The sequence below is a fragment of the Mchenga conophoros genome, linkage group LG7 (assembly GCF_057382185.1).
Source record: "Mchenga conophoros isolate Kocher_MC1m ecotype Shallow Benthic linkage group LG7, M_conophoros_male_GT1.1, whole genome shotgun sequence".
Classification (NCBI taxonomy): Eukaryota; Metazoa; Chordata; class Actinopteri; order Cichliformes; family Cichlidae; genus Mchenga; species Mchenga conophoros.
In genome coordinates, this window is record NC_140532.1 from 58,070,435 (window position 1) to 58,084,804 (window position 14,370).

At 38.6% G+C, this 14,370-nt stretch overlaps 1 protein-coding gene across 1 annotated transcript in view; it reads left to right on the top strand.

The window, feature by feature from the left end:
* ythdc2 (YTH domain containing 2) overlaps positions 1–14,370 on the top strand; it is a 40,346-nt gene that overhangs the window by 11,129 nt on the left and 14,847 nt on the right. The window contains 13 exon segments of the mRNA XM_085280435.1: positions 2,114–2,249; positions 2,447–2,573; positions 2,888–2,953; positions 6,043–6,218; positions 7,141–7,237; positions 7,624–7,711; positions 9,421–9,501; positions 9,594–9,676; positions 9,810–9,915; positions 11,340–11,459; positions 11,540–11,812; positions 12,148–12,274; positions 13,753–13,940. Of these exon segments, the coding sequence (XP_085136561.1) occupies positions 2,114–2,249; positions 2,447–2,573; positions 2,888–2,953; positions 6,043–6,218; positions 7,141–7,237; positions 7,624–7,711; positions 9,421–9,501; positions 9,594–9,676; positions 9,810–9,915; positions 11,340–11,459; positions 11,540–11,812; positions 12,148–12,274; positions 13,753–13,940 (1,668 nt within the window).

The following is a 14,370-nucleotide window of genomic DNA, read 5'->3' on the forward strand; positions in this document are numbered from 1 at the left end:
TGACATATTGAAATCGCGTTTGAATTTGCGCTTGTTTTTTGCTTTCACCGTCACTTTGCGATCGCGTGAACGGTGTGTAGAGAGCAGCAGCACTGATTGGTGAGTGACGATTAATTGCACACCAATTCCTCTGACATAGTCTTATCACTCATTAGCTTACTATTCAAACATGACAAGTGAAATCTCTCGCAGCAAGCTTAAACATGTGAGAAGTTGATCACGCAGAGAATCGCTGACCGTTATGTAAGTACGTGTGTAAAAGCAGCAAGATTTAAGCCGGTATTTTAGTTCTGCTCAGCCAAATAAGACAGGTCAGGGTGAAGAAGGGACAGCCAAAGAAAAGCCGATCACAAAACGGAAAAGTTATGACAAATCAGACAATGAGGCAAAAAAAAAAAAAAAAGCGCAGCTTTTTTGGTTTCATGGACAAAAGAATTTCTGTAGCTGGAATATGACGAGCTAAATAACATGATGTTCTCCCAGGTGTGTTGTGAGTTTCATTCGATTTGTGAGTCAACAAGTGCCTTTGTTACTGGGACCAGTCATTTTAAGAAAGACCCCATCAGAACCCATGAGAAATGCAAGAAATGCATTATTGCCCACGGAAACAAAAACATAAATAAAAATGCTCTCTTTTTTATTCGGGCTACTTAAATTTATTTTGGGCTACCAAAAACTGAATTGTGCCGGCTCAAAGGGCTACCAGAGATTTTGAAATTTTGCGAGCCTTGCGTTGTGTAGAAGTTTCATGCATTTCACTGATTCGACAGTTTTGAAAAGTGTTACAATAAATTTATAATGAGCATATATTCAAGAAAGATTGTATTAAATTAATATTGGCAGGTTCTAACATTAGATGTTGTTTTCAGTTAAATATAGGGTTTAGGTGTTTTGTAAATTATATTATGTTATGTTAAGCATGTATGTCCCATCATGCTTTAAACAAGCTATAGTTCAGCCTCTTCTTAAAAAACGTAACCTGGACCCAACTTTTCTGTCCAATTACAGGCCAATCTCAAAGCTTCCTTTTCTCTCTAAAGTTTTGGAGAAAGTGGTCTACTTACAGTTGCAGGCCCACCTTGATTTTAACAAGATCTCTGAAAAATTTCAATCTGGTTTTAAATCACTACATATCACTGACACAGCACTTTGAAGGATTTTTAATGATATTCTTTTAACTCTGGACTCTGGCAGCCCTGCTGCCTTTTATTGTTGCCGACCCCTGGTATAGACACACATCAGAACAATATTATAGTTCTATATTCACATTGCTTGCACTTTGGTTTGCTACTATGAGAAAGTAGCTTTTAAATAATACTGACCGCCAAGAGTGCATTTTGACATTTGTAAAACTGTTAAATAAAATCCCATCATCTCATACTTTATGACTCTACCTAAAATGAGCTTATAAAGATGAATAATTACTGCTGTGTTGAGGATGATATTTTGAGTTGGAACTGAGCAGATCAGAGTGAGGGAGTATGTGACCAAACCCATAGGGAAGTGGGTGGTTGCCGGCTGTTCTGAGGAGCAGTGCTGAACTGAGCTGAGAGTCCAGAGTGTGGAGAACTAATCCAAGCCAATAAAAATCCAGAGCACAGCAGCCAATCGGGTGTCAGGCCTGAGCAGGAGAGCCTAGGAGATGAAGCTGCAGAGCGGTGGCTGAATGAGAGGCTGCAGGTTTAGTGATTGGACGCAGATGTGACTTGGAAAAGCATGTGGAGAGACTTGACATTTGTACCAGTAAACAAGAGCACACAGGCTTGTGTTCCGTGGACGTTCTTTTAAAATGATATTAAGATGTTTATTATCCTGAATGAATCTAATACGTGCCCGTTTCTTAGCAGAGGTGGAGCATGAGTTAATTCTTTAGAGCAAGTTACAGTTTGGATGCCTTTATACTTATTTCCATAGCAATTTGAAGAATTATGAAGCGTTTTATGGTTACATTTTGTCATATAGAAATCTTGACACCCTTGAACCAGATAATGGAAATGGGTGTAAACACAAAAACACAAACTTTGATTTTTGGCAACATATAAACAGACGTCTGTTTATATGTCAGCAAATTGTTTTATCCAGACAAGTTATGCTTTATATTGTTTTGTTACAGAATGAGAAGGACACTGAACAGATGGAACCATGGCTGAGGAGGGAGATGGACTCATGCATTTCTAGCATTTTCCTAAATGAGGACCAAGATTCTTTCATTCAGCTCTTCAATCTGATCCTCAGTGAAAGTGTTAATGGTATGAATCTGATGGGTTATCTTAAGTGTCGTTGTTAACAAAATAACATTTAACACTAACAGTGTTAAGTTGATGTAAAGCTGGAGATACTATCATAAAACTACAAAAAAAATAATGATGAGAAATAGTTTTATTTACATTACATGATATTCCAGTTCAGTTTGATTTGGATTGATTTCCCAAATCTTTTTATGTAGTGGACTACATGCACAGTGAAACAGGGACCACACCACTGATGGCAGCAGCAGGTCGAGGATTTATTACACAGCTGGAGCAACTCCTCAGTCTGGGTGCTGACATTAACATCAAGGCATCCAATGGATGGTAAGAAAACACAGTCACAATCCGGTTTATTAATCGACAGTGACCAGTCTGTGATTCACAGCCCTGTTGTTTGGTTTTCTTTCATCATCCATAGAAATAGACAAGGCATATCTTATAATTTATTAAAGCATGTAGTAGTAGTTATTAAGTAATGTAATCTTTAACAGTAACTACAGTTTACTACAGTCTTCCTGTAAAAAAAAATAAAAAGAAAGAAAGAAAGAAATCAAAATAAATAAAATAATCAAAAATGTAGTTGCATAAACTGCAAAATTTCATACACGTGACTCTGTTTTTTATTATTTTGTTTTCAGGACTGCCTTAGACTTTGCCGAGCACTTCCAGCAGACTGATACTGTGGATCTATTGAAATCATCCATGTGAGTGTTTTTTGAAATGTTGTCCTTTGGAAAGTATTCAGACATGTACACGTGTTAATGTCTTATAGTTGTAATTCTAAATGAGTTTTTCCCTTTTACATATGGCATCTGTTGGTCATAGCTATGTACAGTTATGGTCAAAAGTTTACATACACTTGTAAAGAACAAAATATTACGGCTCTCTTGAGTTTCCCGTTATTTAGAATAGAATAGAATTCAACTTTATTGTCATTGCACAGGTACAGGGCAACGAAATGCAGTTTCTTTAGCCATGATATAGATATATTACAATATATATTAGCAATAATATAGATATGCAAGTATATTACAGAAATGGGTCTATTATGGTGTGTTATAATGTACACGGTATGAAGTATGTTATGAATATTCTATAACTATAAGTATGTACAGGCTGTAGTGAGTACAAGCTATGTACAGGCTATGAACAGGATATAAATATGAAATAAAAAACTATACAGAAATCTGAGATATACAGTTATACAGAAATGGGAACTATGCAAGTTATAAACAGTTGTAGGATTAAAAATTATCATATGTACAGAATGATTATTTACACAGAGCTATACAGTAGTGCAGTTAAGATAAGCAAGATATGTGGATAATTTCTACAGAGCCTATATAAAGTGCTAGTGGTTGTGAGTGGTGGTTCAGTCCATGTTATTATTGTGTGTTTGAGGGTACAGTTGTCCATTGTGTGTGTGTGTGTGTGTGTGTGTGTGTGTGTGTGTGTGTGTGTGTGTGTGTGTAGGTGGTTGTGGGTGTGTGTATGTTCAGTCCATGAGTTTAACGTGGGTCAGATGTCAGGAGGCAGAGTTCAGGAGTCTGACAGCTGTGGGGAAGAAGCTGTTCCGGTACCTGGTGGTCTTAGTCCGGAGGCTCCTGTAGCACCTCCCAGAGGGCAGGAGGGTGAAGAGTCCATGTGATGGGTGACTGGGGTCTTTGATGATTTTCCTAGCCCTTTTCAGACACCGCTTCCTGTAGATGTCCTTTATGGCAGGAAGTGGTGCTCCGGCGATGCGCTGGGCAGTTTTCACGACCCTCTGCAACGCCTTCCGGTCCAAGGCAGAGCAGTTCCCGCACCAGACTGTTATACAGTTGGTCAGGATGCTCTCGATGGTGCAGCGATAGAAGTTCACTAGGATGTCGGAGGACAGGTGGCTCTTCCTCAGTCCTCAAGAAGAAGAGGCGCTGGTGAGCCTTCTTGACCAGCTTGGAGCAGTTGGTCGTCCAGATGAGATCTTCGGAGATGTGGACTCCCAGGAACTTGAAGCTGGTCACACACTCCACAGCCGTCCCCTTAATGTGGATGGGTCGATGTGGGTCAGCATTCCTCCTGTAGTCCACGATGAGCTCCTTAGTCTTCTCGGTGTTAAGCAGCAGGTTGTTTCTGTCGCACCACTCAGCCAGACGATCCACCTCCTCCCTGTAGGCGGCCTCATCGTTGTCACTGATGAGGCCAATCACTGTGGTGTCATCTGCAAACTTAATGATGGTGTTGGAACAATCAGCAGGTCTGCAGTCGTGGGTGAAGAGGGAGTAGAGGAAAGGGCTCATCACACAGCCTTATTTCTACAACTCTGATTTTCCTCTGATAGAGTACATGGAACAGATACTTCTTTGTCACAAAAGAAATTCATGAAATTTGGTTCTTTTATGACTATATTATGGGTTAACAGAAAAAAAAAGTGATCACATCTGCTGGGTCAAAAATATACATACAGCAGTGCTAATATTTGGTTACATGTCCCTTAGCCATTTTCACTTCAATTAGCCGCTTTTGGTAGCCATCCACAAGCTTCTGGCAAGCTTCTGATTGAAACTTTGACCACTCCTTTTGACAGAATTGGTGCAGTTCAGTTAAATTTGATGGCTTTCTGACATGGACTTGTTTCTTCAGCATTGTCCACATGTTTTCAATGGGGTTTAAGTCAGGACTTTGGGAAGGCCATTCTAAAACCCTTATTCTAGCCTGATTTAGCCATTCCTTTACCACTTTTGATGTGTGTTTGGGGTCATTGTCCTGTTTATTTATTTCTAGTTTTTGGATCGGAATAAACAGATTTGACCAATCAAATCACTGCATTTTGCAATAAGTGCACTCATAACTCAAAACACACACTGGTACTGAATATATAATGATATGGAAATAGTAAAATAATAGACACACAGATAGACACTACTCCAGGTAAATCTCTACCTCCTCAGATGTGGTCCCCACTCTGGCAACACAAACTCAAACTCCCCCATTGAAGTGTGGGAATTCCAAAAAGTTGATTCTGTTCATCTGGACGTAGCGTGATTCTTGATCAGTAATATGCAAATGGTCATGACAATTTGCGTATTAATGAAAGAAACTGACCTCACAGCCCATTTTTCGTTAGTGGTGCCAGTGGGGGGGGGGCTGTAGCTCAGGAGGTAGAGCAGGTCATCTACTGATCGTAAGGTTTGTGGTTCAGTCCCTGGCTCCCCCTAGTCTGCATGTGAAGTATCCTTGGGCAAGATATTAACCCCAAGTTCCTCTCCAATCCATCAGAGCAGGAATGTGTCTGAATTGTAGTGAATTGTAGTTAGCACTTCAAAGCATAGAAACAGTGCTTGGGTGTGATTGGGTGAATGTGGTATGTTGTATAGAGTGCTTTGAGTACTCCAGGAGAGTAGAAAAGCATTATATAAGAATCAGTCCATTTACCATTTAGTGTCAGTCATTATGCAAATTTACTATTTATGAGGTTAGGGGAAACCTGCAGTCAGCTGAGACTAAGTCACTTGGATGGGTCACTTAATGTTTCTCCCACTGAAAACTCTATGTCCAGATGAACAGAATCAACATTTTGGGATTTTCTTACGTGGCTGATTGAGCATGCATCATGAAGTGTGGGAAGTGTCAGTTTCTGATTATAATTTTTTGAAATGTAATAAATACCAGATACATAAATTAAAAGCTTTTTAGTTGTTCAGATGTTAATTTTATTCATTGTAATTTATGTTTACAACACTTGAGTCTTGTGAAAAACTTTAAGGTTTATGAATTCTTTGTGAAGCAACTGAATATTTTTGTTACTGTGCAGTCCTTTGGGAGAGGTGAGCAACCTCAATGAGTCAGCTCTGGTGCAGTGTGACCCTGAGATGAGCTTAGAAGACCAAGAACTTCTCAGGCTGTACCATCATAGCTTTGATGATCAGTGGGTAGACCTGGAGCTCATCATGAATCTGCTGCACAACATCTGCTCCAATACCAGTGATGGTAAGTATCAGGACGATAAAGCCACCCCTTATATATTTACTTTGGGAGACAGACTCTATTTTGTCCTTTTAAAGGGGTTTTGAGCAATAATTCTCCAGACTTTCTGAAGGTCTTTTTTTCTGTGGACATTGTCTGCTTTTACATTGATTTTAAGTTCACTCATGGCACCTGATGATTTTCAAAGGAAGGCTTTTTGTTTGTCAAGCCATTTAATACTGAACTGTGAACCATTTAATCATAAAAAGGCACATAACACATACTGCAAGAATTTGGCAAAGAACCAATTTTAAATTCTATCCTTAGGTGCTATGTTACTGTCAGCCATGATTTGTTTCCATTTCTTGATATGAGGAAAATGTCAAATGTAAGACACAAAAATGGCATTTTTTTGAATCAACAAAGTTATTTCCAAAGCGCTATTAGCCAAAAATATGGCACATCTCTGCTTAGCGTGCAGGCTGTTCTTAAGGAAACTAGACAAGTGGCAGGCCTAGCAAAACTGTCGGCAGCAGATGAATAGTATCTGAAAATCTGAAAGAGATGTCCTTAAGAAATAGGAAAACATTTAGCAAAGACCTGACACAGGAGCTGAATTCAAGGAGCTCTTGAATTCATGTACTGTTCACTGACACCTCATCAAAAAGGGTCTTAATGAAAGGGTGGCTGCCAAAGTTTTTGGGTGCTAGCCAGTGCAATACTCTTAAGTCTGGTTACAACAGGCTCTGCTGTAACATGAAACAGCATAGAAAGCAATGGGAAATCTGGTAGCACATGAATATCAACATAAAATGCAGATTGGTGTGAACCTGTGATTTATAGCAGTGTCTTAATCTTTTCTAATTCACAATGCCCTTACTTAGTTTAGTATATCTAACAGATATCACCAGCTGTGCTAGAAAGTGAGCCTTTTTTTGGTCTTTAGGTGCCATCCTAATTTTTCTTCCTGGATATGATGAAATAGTGGAACTCAGGGACCGCATTCTCCATGATGATAAGAGATTCTCTGGCCAAAGTGAAAGGTAAAATGGTTTCTGTTGGGATACAGTTCAAAATGTCAAGAAAAACACAATCCAATGATTCTGGTATTATGTTAAGCCCAAAGTTGAAATGAGTTTTTTTGTCTTTGTTTTATATAATAACATATTTGATATACCAGTAAAACATTTCAGAAAAGTTGGGGCATGTATCAGGTCACGTTGGAGCACCTTTTTCTAAAAGTCTGTAAGCATTTGGGAATGTAACCACATGGTCAATTTAGTTGCTGATAGGAAATTATGTAATGTAATGTAATGCAAATATGTCCTTAATTTTCATTGCTTAGCTTGTTTCATTATTAAGTTGTGCTGAGAAGACAAAAGCTTGCAGAAAAGTGCATGCTTTCTGATAGAGGTGTGTTGTTTCTTAGGTACCATGTGTTTACTCTACATTCAGACATGCAGACTCAGGATCAGAAAAAAGCCTTAAAGACCTCTCCTCCTGGTGTCAGGAAGATAGTGAGTCACTGGTGTTTCAGATGATGTATAATGGTGTATTGTGTGTGTATGCGTGCATGTGTATGCGAATTAACTCCAAATTAAGTCTGGACCAAAAATTTGGTCCAGACTTAATTTGGAGTTAATTCAAATAGTTTAGCAGAACTGAACTACCGTATTTCCCGGACTACAAAGTGCACCTGAATATTAGCCGCACAAGCTAAAATCAGGGGAAAATCCTGTTTTGTACATACATTAGCCACACCTGACTAAAAGCCGCAGGTGTTTCAATGTTGACTTATCATATGTAAGAGAATATGCACAAAGGGAATTGTCAGGAAAGAGATGGCTGTTTGGAGACATTAATATTTTATTAATATTTTGAAAAACAAGTTACGGGTATATATTTGCATAACTTTTTAGGTATATGTACAAGTACTGGTAATTACAAGTACGAAACATGTACTGTGCTTCATAAATGAGTAACAAATGTAGTACATAACAATAACCTACAGCACACCAGAAAAATAGATTCGGACTACCTTTTAGGCTCAGGTGCAGTGACACGGCTTCAACAAGAAGAAAAGTCAGTCATTCACCACCATCTTCCTGCGCACTAAAACCACCAAAGTCCTCTTCTCCAGTGTCGGAACGAACAGGTTCAGGGTGGCTTCGTCATCCACTCTCAGCTTCTTTCATTCGTTGTCACTTTCAAAACCAAACAAATCCTCGTTGTCAGTGTCAGAGTCAAACACCCTCTGAAGGGCCGTGGCGGTGTCCTCCTCTCCATCATGCAGCAGTCCAGCACTTCGAAATCCGTTGGTGATCATGGATGTTTTCACACTTTTCCACGCTGTCAGAATCCACTGCTGGAGTTGAGCATAACTTGCTTTTCGCAAGTTTATCGCCGCTCATCATCCACGCCTCCCGCTGAACGCGTAGTGGTACTTTGAAGTTTGTTTTTCGCGCTACTTCGTACGGCACTACGTTGCCTGGCGAACGGACATGTGACCAACATACCACTCCTGAACCCCGATACTGTGTGTCTGATCACATGCCCTTCCGCCAGGCAACGTAGTGGCGTACAACAGCAGAACAAACAAAACAAATCGTCTTATGATATGACAAAAATCATGGAGAATCCATAGAAAAGCCGCACCTGACTAAAAGCCGCAGGGTTCAAAGCTTGTGCAAAAAGTAGCGGCTTATAGCCCGACAATTACGGTATTTAGGGATTATTACCATTACTGAGCCATTTTGTTGACTGTTTAATTGCATAGGCTGTATTCATACTAACTTTATACAGTGCAGTGCAGCCTTCAGATCTGGTTCATATTTGAATGTTTGGATTAGAACTTTATTCCACAGTAGTACAAAACCCCCAAAACTAACACGAGACATGTTTGACCTATAATAATGAACAAGAAGAATAGGATACTTGGAACAACCAACCTGTGAAGTGTATATATTAAAAAAAAACAACCTCATTCTCCTACCCAGAAGAATGTATCCTAAAGGAAAATGGTATGTCCGACATTAATTTAATTCAGCATTGTCTGCTTTCTTTTATGAAGTTTGGAAGTTTCAACATCATTTCACAAAAGAAGCTGTAATCTAGTGATTTGTGCCATCGCTCAGGAGTATTTTATTCATTTAATATAACGCAAAATGATATTTGAAGGAAATGTGCTTATGAAACTAGATTGTAACTGGTCAGTTTTTCATTTCAGATTCTTTCTACTAACATAGCTGAGACGAGCATCACCATCAATGATGTTGTTTTCGTCATTGATTCTGGAAAGGTCAAAGAGGTACACTAACACTTCAGAAAGTTGGATTTAAATTATGACTCTATGGATTTCATAAAGGTGTTAGTATTTAACTGAAACGTTGCCTGTTGCAGAAGTCTTTTGATACTCTCAGCAATGTGTCCATGCTAAAGACTGTGTGGATCTCAAAAGCCAGTGCTCTGCAAAGGAAAGGAAGGTATTGTAGTGTTCATATTTTTATTATAAGTATCAAAAAAAAACTATGCTAAAACTTACATTGTTGGCTTATGGGTTTTACTCTTACAACCAAATACTACTCCATTGCTGTTAAACAAATGACATGTCTACAGAGCTGGGCGCTGCAGGCCAGGGGTTTGCTTCCATCTCTTTAGTCGACTCAGGTTCAACAATATGCTGGAATTCCAAGTTCCACAGCTCCTCCGGATGCCTCTACAGGTAGAAACATACTACATGTTCATGTTTCAAGTCTAAATCTATTCCTGCAGTTGTGCAGGAGTTGGTTGCTGTTCTGCACCTGCAGAATGATATGTAAAATATATATTCCTTTATCAAAGCCTATAGCTATGCTTACAACTTCTGGCTATAGTGCAAAAACATTACTATTAGTTTTATAGCGAACATGCAGAGTCATAACACTTATGTTGAACTGATGGTTATCTACAGAACTGGTAAAAGTACAGACTTTCTGTACTGAAGTAGAGGTACAGATACTTGAGTTAAAAAATACTCTGTTAAAAGTTAAAGTACTGAAGAAACTTCTTTACTCAAGTAAAAGTAAAAAAAGTACAGGTTTTGAAATGTACTCAAGCTAAAAAAGCAAAAAGTAGCTCCTTGAGGGACAATTCTATTGTCCATTTTTGTACAGAGGTAACTGAACCTTGTGCTATATTAATATAATGATAAAATAATATTAGTACATAAGAATACAAATTTTATTTGAATCTAAATTCAAATTCTAAGGAATGTACTCAGCTTGAATCTCTTATGTAGGCCACAAGCAGTGAAAGATAATTCTATATTTTCTCCACGCCTGAGCAGTAAAATGAGTACAGTCAGGGATTACAGTGGAATTCAACAGGTGGTGAAACTCTAAGATCTGTGTAGTGGCTCAGCATAGGGAAAGAATCTTTCAATAACTTTCAATAATTTCTAATGTGAGCTCCAGTTGGTTTTCTTAGTTTATGTGCTGTGATCAGCTGACTTGTTGCTCTTTGTGGATTTACACAGCTGAATTCAACAAGATATCAGCAGATGTTTCACAGCTATCCTGGCTGATTTCCATCCCCTACACTGACACTGTACTGTTTATACCATCTTTAAACTAGACAGGATACAGTTGGTTTGAAGTTGGAATTCAGTGAAGGACTCTAAGCATCATCAGTTTAGATGCAAATTCATCTCTGCTACACTTGTGTAACCTAACATTAACCATGAGCACCACTGCCATTGTGCACCAGTTCAACACAGAGCTTTACTGTCAACTCATCACTGCAAACTAACCTATTTATCCTGAATTAACCTACCATTACTAAATGAAAATGCATCTGTATGTGATGTGTTTTTGACATACAAATTCAATATGTGATTAAAATGATGCCATTACACATAAACTTTAAATCTGCAGTTTATCAAGCGCCACTGAGCAGAAAACGCTACTGTGCAATAATAAAGTATTTGTAAAACTTGTATCATGATGGCTACATGATATAAAATTTGACTATGGCTTACTTAAAGAGCAGGATGCTTTATTTCACCTTTTAAAATTCCACATGTAACATAGATTTGTGTTACCTGTGTTACAGTACAGTAGGTTGTTTATCCCAATAATTCTAAACACTAGATCATGTTGTGTGTGTAAGGAACTGTGTCTGCAGACCAAACTGCTGGCTCCCTCCTCCTGTCCAGTAGCTGAATTCTTGGCCAAGGCTCCCCAGCCACCTCCCACACATGCTGTCCGAAACGCTGTGCAAATGCTGAAGGTAATATTTGAAACAATCTGGCAATAAGCCTTTGTGTCCATATTGACTCTCACCACTCTTCTCTTTCTATTCACTTTTAGAAAATAGATGCTATGAACCAGTTTGAAGACCTGACTGATCTGGGCTACCACCTGGCTGATCTACCTGTGGAGCCCAATCTGGGGAAGATGGTGCTGTGTGCTGTTGTTCTTAAGTGTCTGGACCCCATTCTAACCATTGCCTGTACCCTGGCATATCGTGACCCTTTCATTCTTCCCACCCAAAGCTCACAGAAGAGAGCTGCTCTAAGCTGCAGAAAACGCTTCACTTCCAACACCTTTAGTGATCACATGGCCTTACTTAGAGCTTTCCAGGTAGGCAGAAACCCATACGAAGAGTGTTTTAGGTTGAGTGCTTGATTTTAACAATGTTGTAATGATGGGTTTTACGACGCTTGCGTTGATTTATTCCTATCTCCCTTTCAAAAGTAAATCTCATAATTTCTTAACGACACTAAGAAGACAACTTTTAACAGATATCTACCAAAAATGCATGATCAGTGATTTAAAAAATATTGACTCATTAATTGGGATGATCTATAAAAATGTATTTTTATACATGTTTTGGATTACAAATTTGAGGTCAGTCCCTTGTGATTAAAAGTTATTGTTAAACATTTCTCTGACATCTTTGTCTTCTGTGGTGCCAGGCATGGCAAAAGGCTCGCAGTGAAGGTTGGGAGAGAGCCTTCTGTGAGAAGAACTTCTTGTCCCAGGCTACCATGGACATGATACTTGGCATGAGGACACAACTGCTAGGACAACTCCGTGCAATTGGTCAGTTCTACTTTTTTCTGTGATATCCCATACATAACTCACTAAAGGTTAGATTCGCTGACCCCAAACCCTGCTGCTGGCATTATTGGATAAGTCTTAAATGGCCATTTTAAATTCTGCTTTTGCTTTTTGGGTTTTGAAATCATTTGTTATGTTATCAATATATTTTATTTAAACCTATTCTTCTTTGCTTAATTTTATCAAGTCTGATGTCAAATTTCTTTAAATTCCTTTTTACCTTATATTGGTTTTATTATGTTACATTCTGTTGAAGCATGTTTTAGCTCATTTGCATTTAACATGGTTACTTTTTATTGGAACAATAACATGATCACTGTGTGGTGATGGCTCACACCACTGATTGTAGTGCCAATGATTTGAGTCAGTCCTTCAGGTTGCTCTCTAGAAACTGGCTCTCAGTGTTTAGGGCAAAGCCCTAGGTATTTCCTGTCCCTGAGAGCATTGAGCAGGGAAATTCTCAATGTTTCTTTTATTTAATCCTCCTCAGTTTATCATGAAAATCAGATATTTAACATAATTGGGTTGGACAGCATTGTGTGGATTGTAAAAAAAATTATCATTTAAAGTTGTATATCAGTTCACTTAATAGGGCCTCTAATTTACTTGCACGTTGTGTGCCCCCCATTTTTTTTTTCCCTCAATGAGTTTCTTCCTTCACTGCGGTGTGTTTTTCTGTACTGTCCTCTATTTGATATGCTACTAGAAGTGGCTAAAGTCTTACAATAGGAATTCTGGTGTGTCAGTGCCAGATTAATCAGTGTAAAGTACCAGCATGTAAACGCAAAGTTGATGAAAATGCTTGAATTTGACAGAATATCTGTGAACACTGTAATTTACATAAAGTATTAGATATATCTTATGACTGTTACAGGGATTATTACTACCCAACTCAAAAAATTTAAGTAATGCTTTTTAAACAAGAGTATAGCATCAAGTCAGTTAAACTTATGGAAAATTGATCTGCTCAGTCAAGTAGCACAGGGGGTTAATGAGTGCATGCATACATGCAAGTTGGTGCCAGTTTCAATGCTGTAGGTGTATTTCCTAAAAATCTTGGATAAATTCTAATGTTAGTGACCTCGACCAGATCAGAGGTAAAGTTTTCTGAAAATTTTGTGAAACCAATAACTAAAGAAAAATTTGAAATATCTAAGTGACCTAGGATTTTCAAATCAAATCTCAGATGAGTTTGAATCCTGGTGACCTTGACCTCAAGGTCAGAGGTCAGGTTTTTGGAAAATCGTGTAACTGCAATAACTTGAGTAAACGGTGGTGTAAATTGATACTATAGGTGTATTTACTAGGAGGCTGAGGGGTCGCAATGGCAGCCGCCAGTGTTTTTAAACATTCCTGTGGTTTTTGGCCAAGGTTAAAACTGATTTAGACCTTACTATGAAATTTGAATAACAAGGAAGGGTTAGGGATTAGTTAAGGTAAGCAGTCTGTTTGTCCCCCAGGTTTTGTGCGAGCCCGTGGGGGCTGTGACATCCGTGATGTGAATCTAAACTCGGAAAACTGGGCCATGGTGAAGGCAGCCCTGGTAGCTGGCATGTACCCTAATATGGTTAATTTCAACAAAGAGTCTTCCCTGAAGAAGCTTCACTTTCATCCCACATCTGTCCTAAGCCAGTTTCAGTTTAAGGAGGTAGGAGATGCGCACACACACACACACGCACACACAGTCTTATGCATACATGCAGTTAGCTTTATGGGTATTTGGAGAATGACCTAAGTTTTGTCATTTTTCCTATGTATACCACCAAAGTGGATTTTATATAACAAAGCCAAAATGTTATTCAAGGTGTAAACTTTCAGCCTTAATTCAAGCAGTTTCACAAAAGTATTCTATTAATTGTGAAGTACTTATTCCCATGTTCTCGATTTCCTTTTGATTCTCTTATCGCTTCTTATTGCCTCAACTTTGAGAGTCGCAACAATCTCTAAGCAGCATATTAAAGACATTACATCCATACATGTTGTTGCATGTTAGACGTATATGTCTCCTCTATTTTGTGATCAGTGTTGGGGTCATTACTCAACAAAGTAATTAGAAGACGTATTACACAGAACACTTT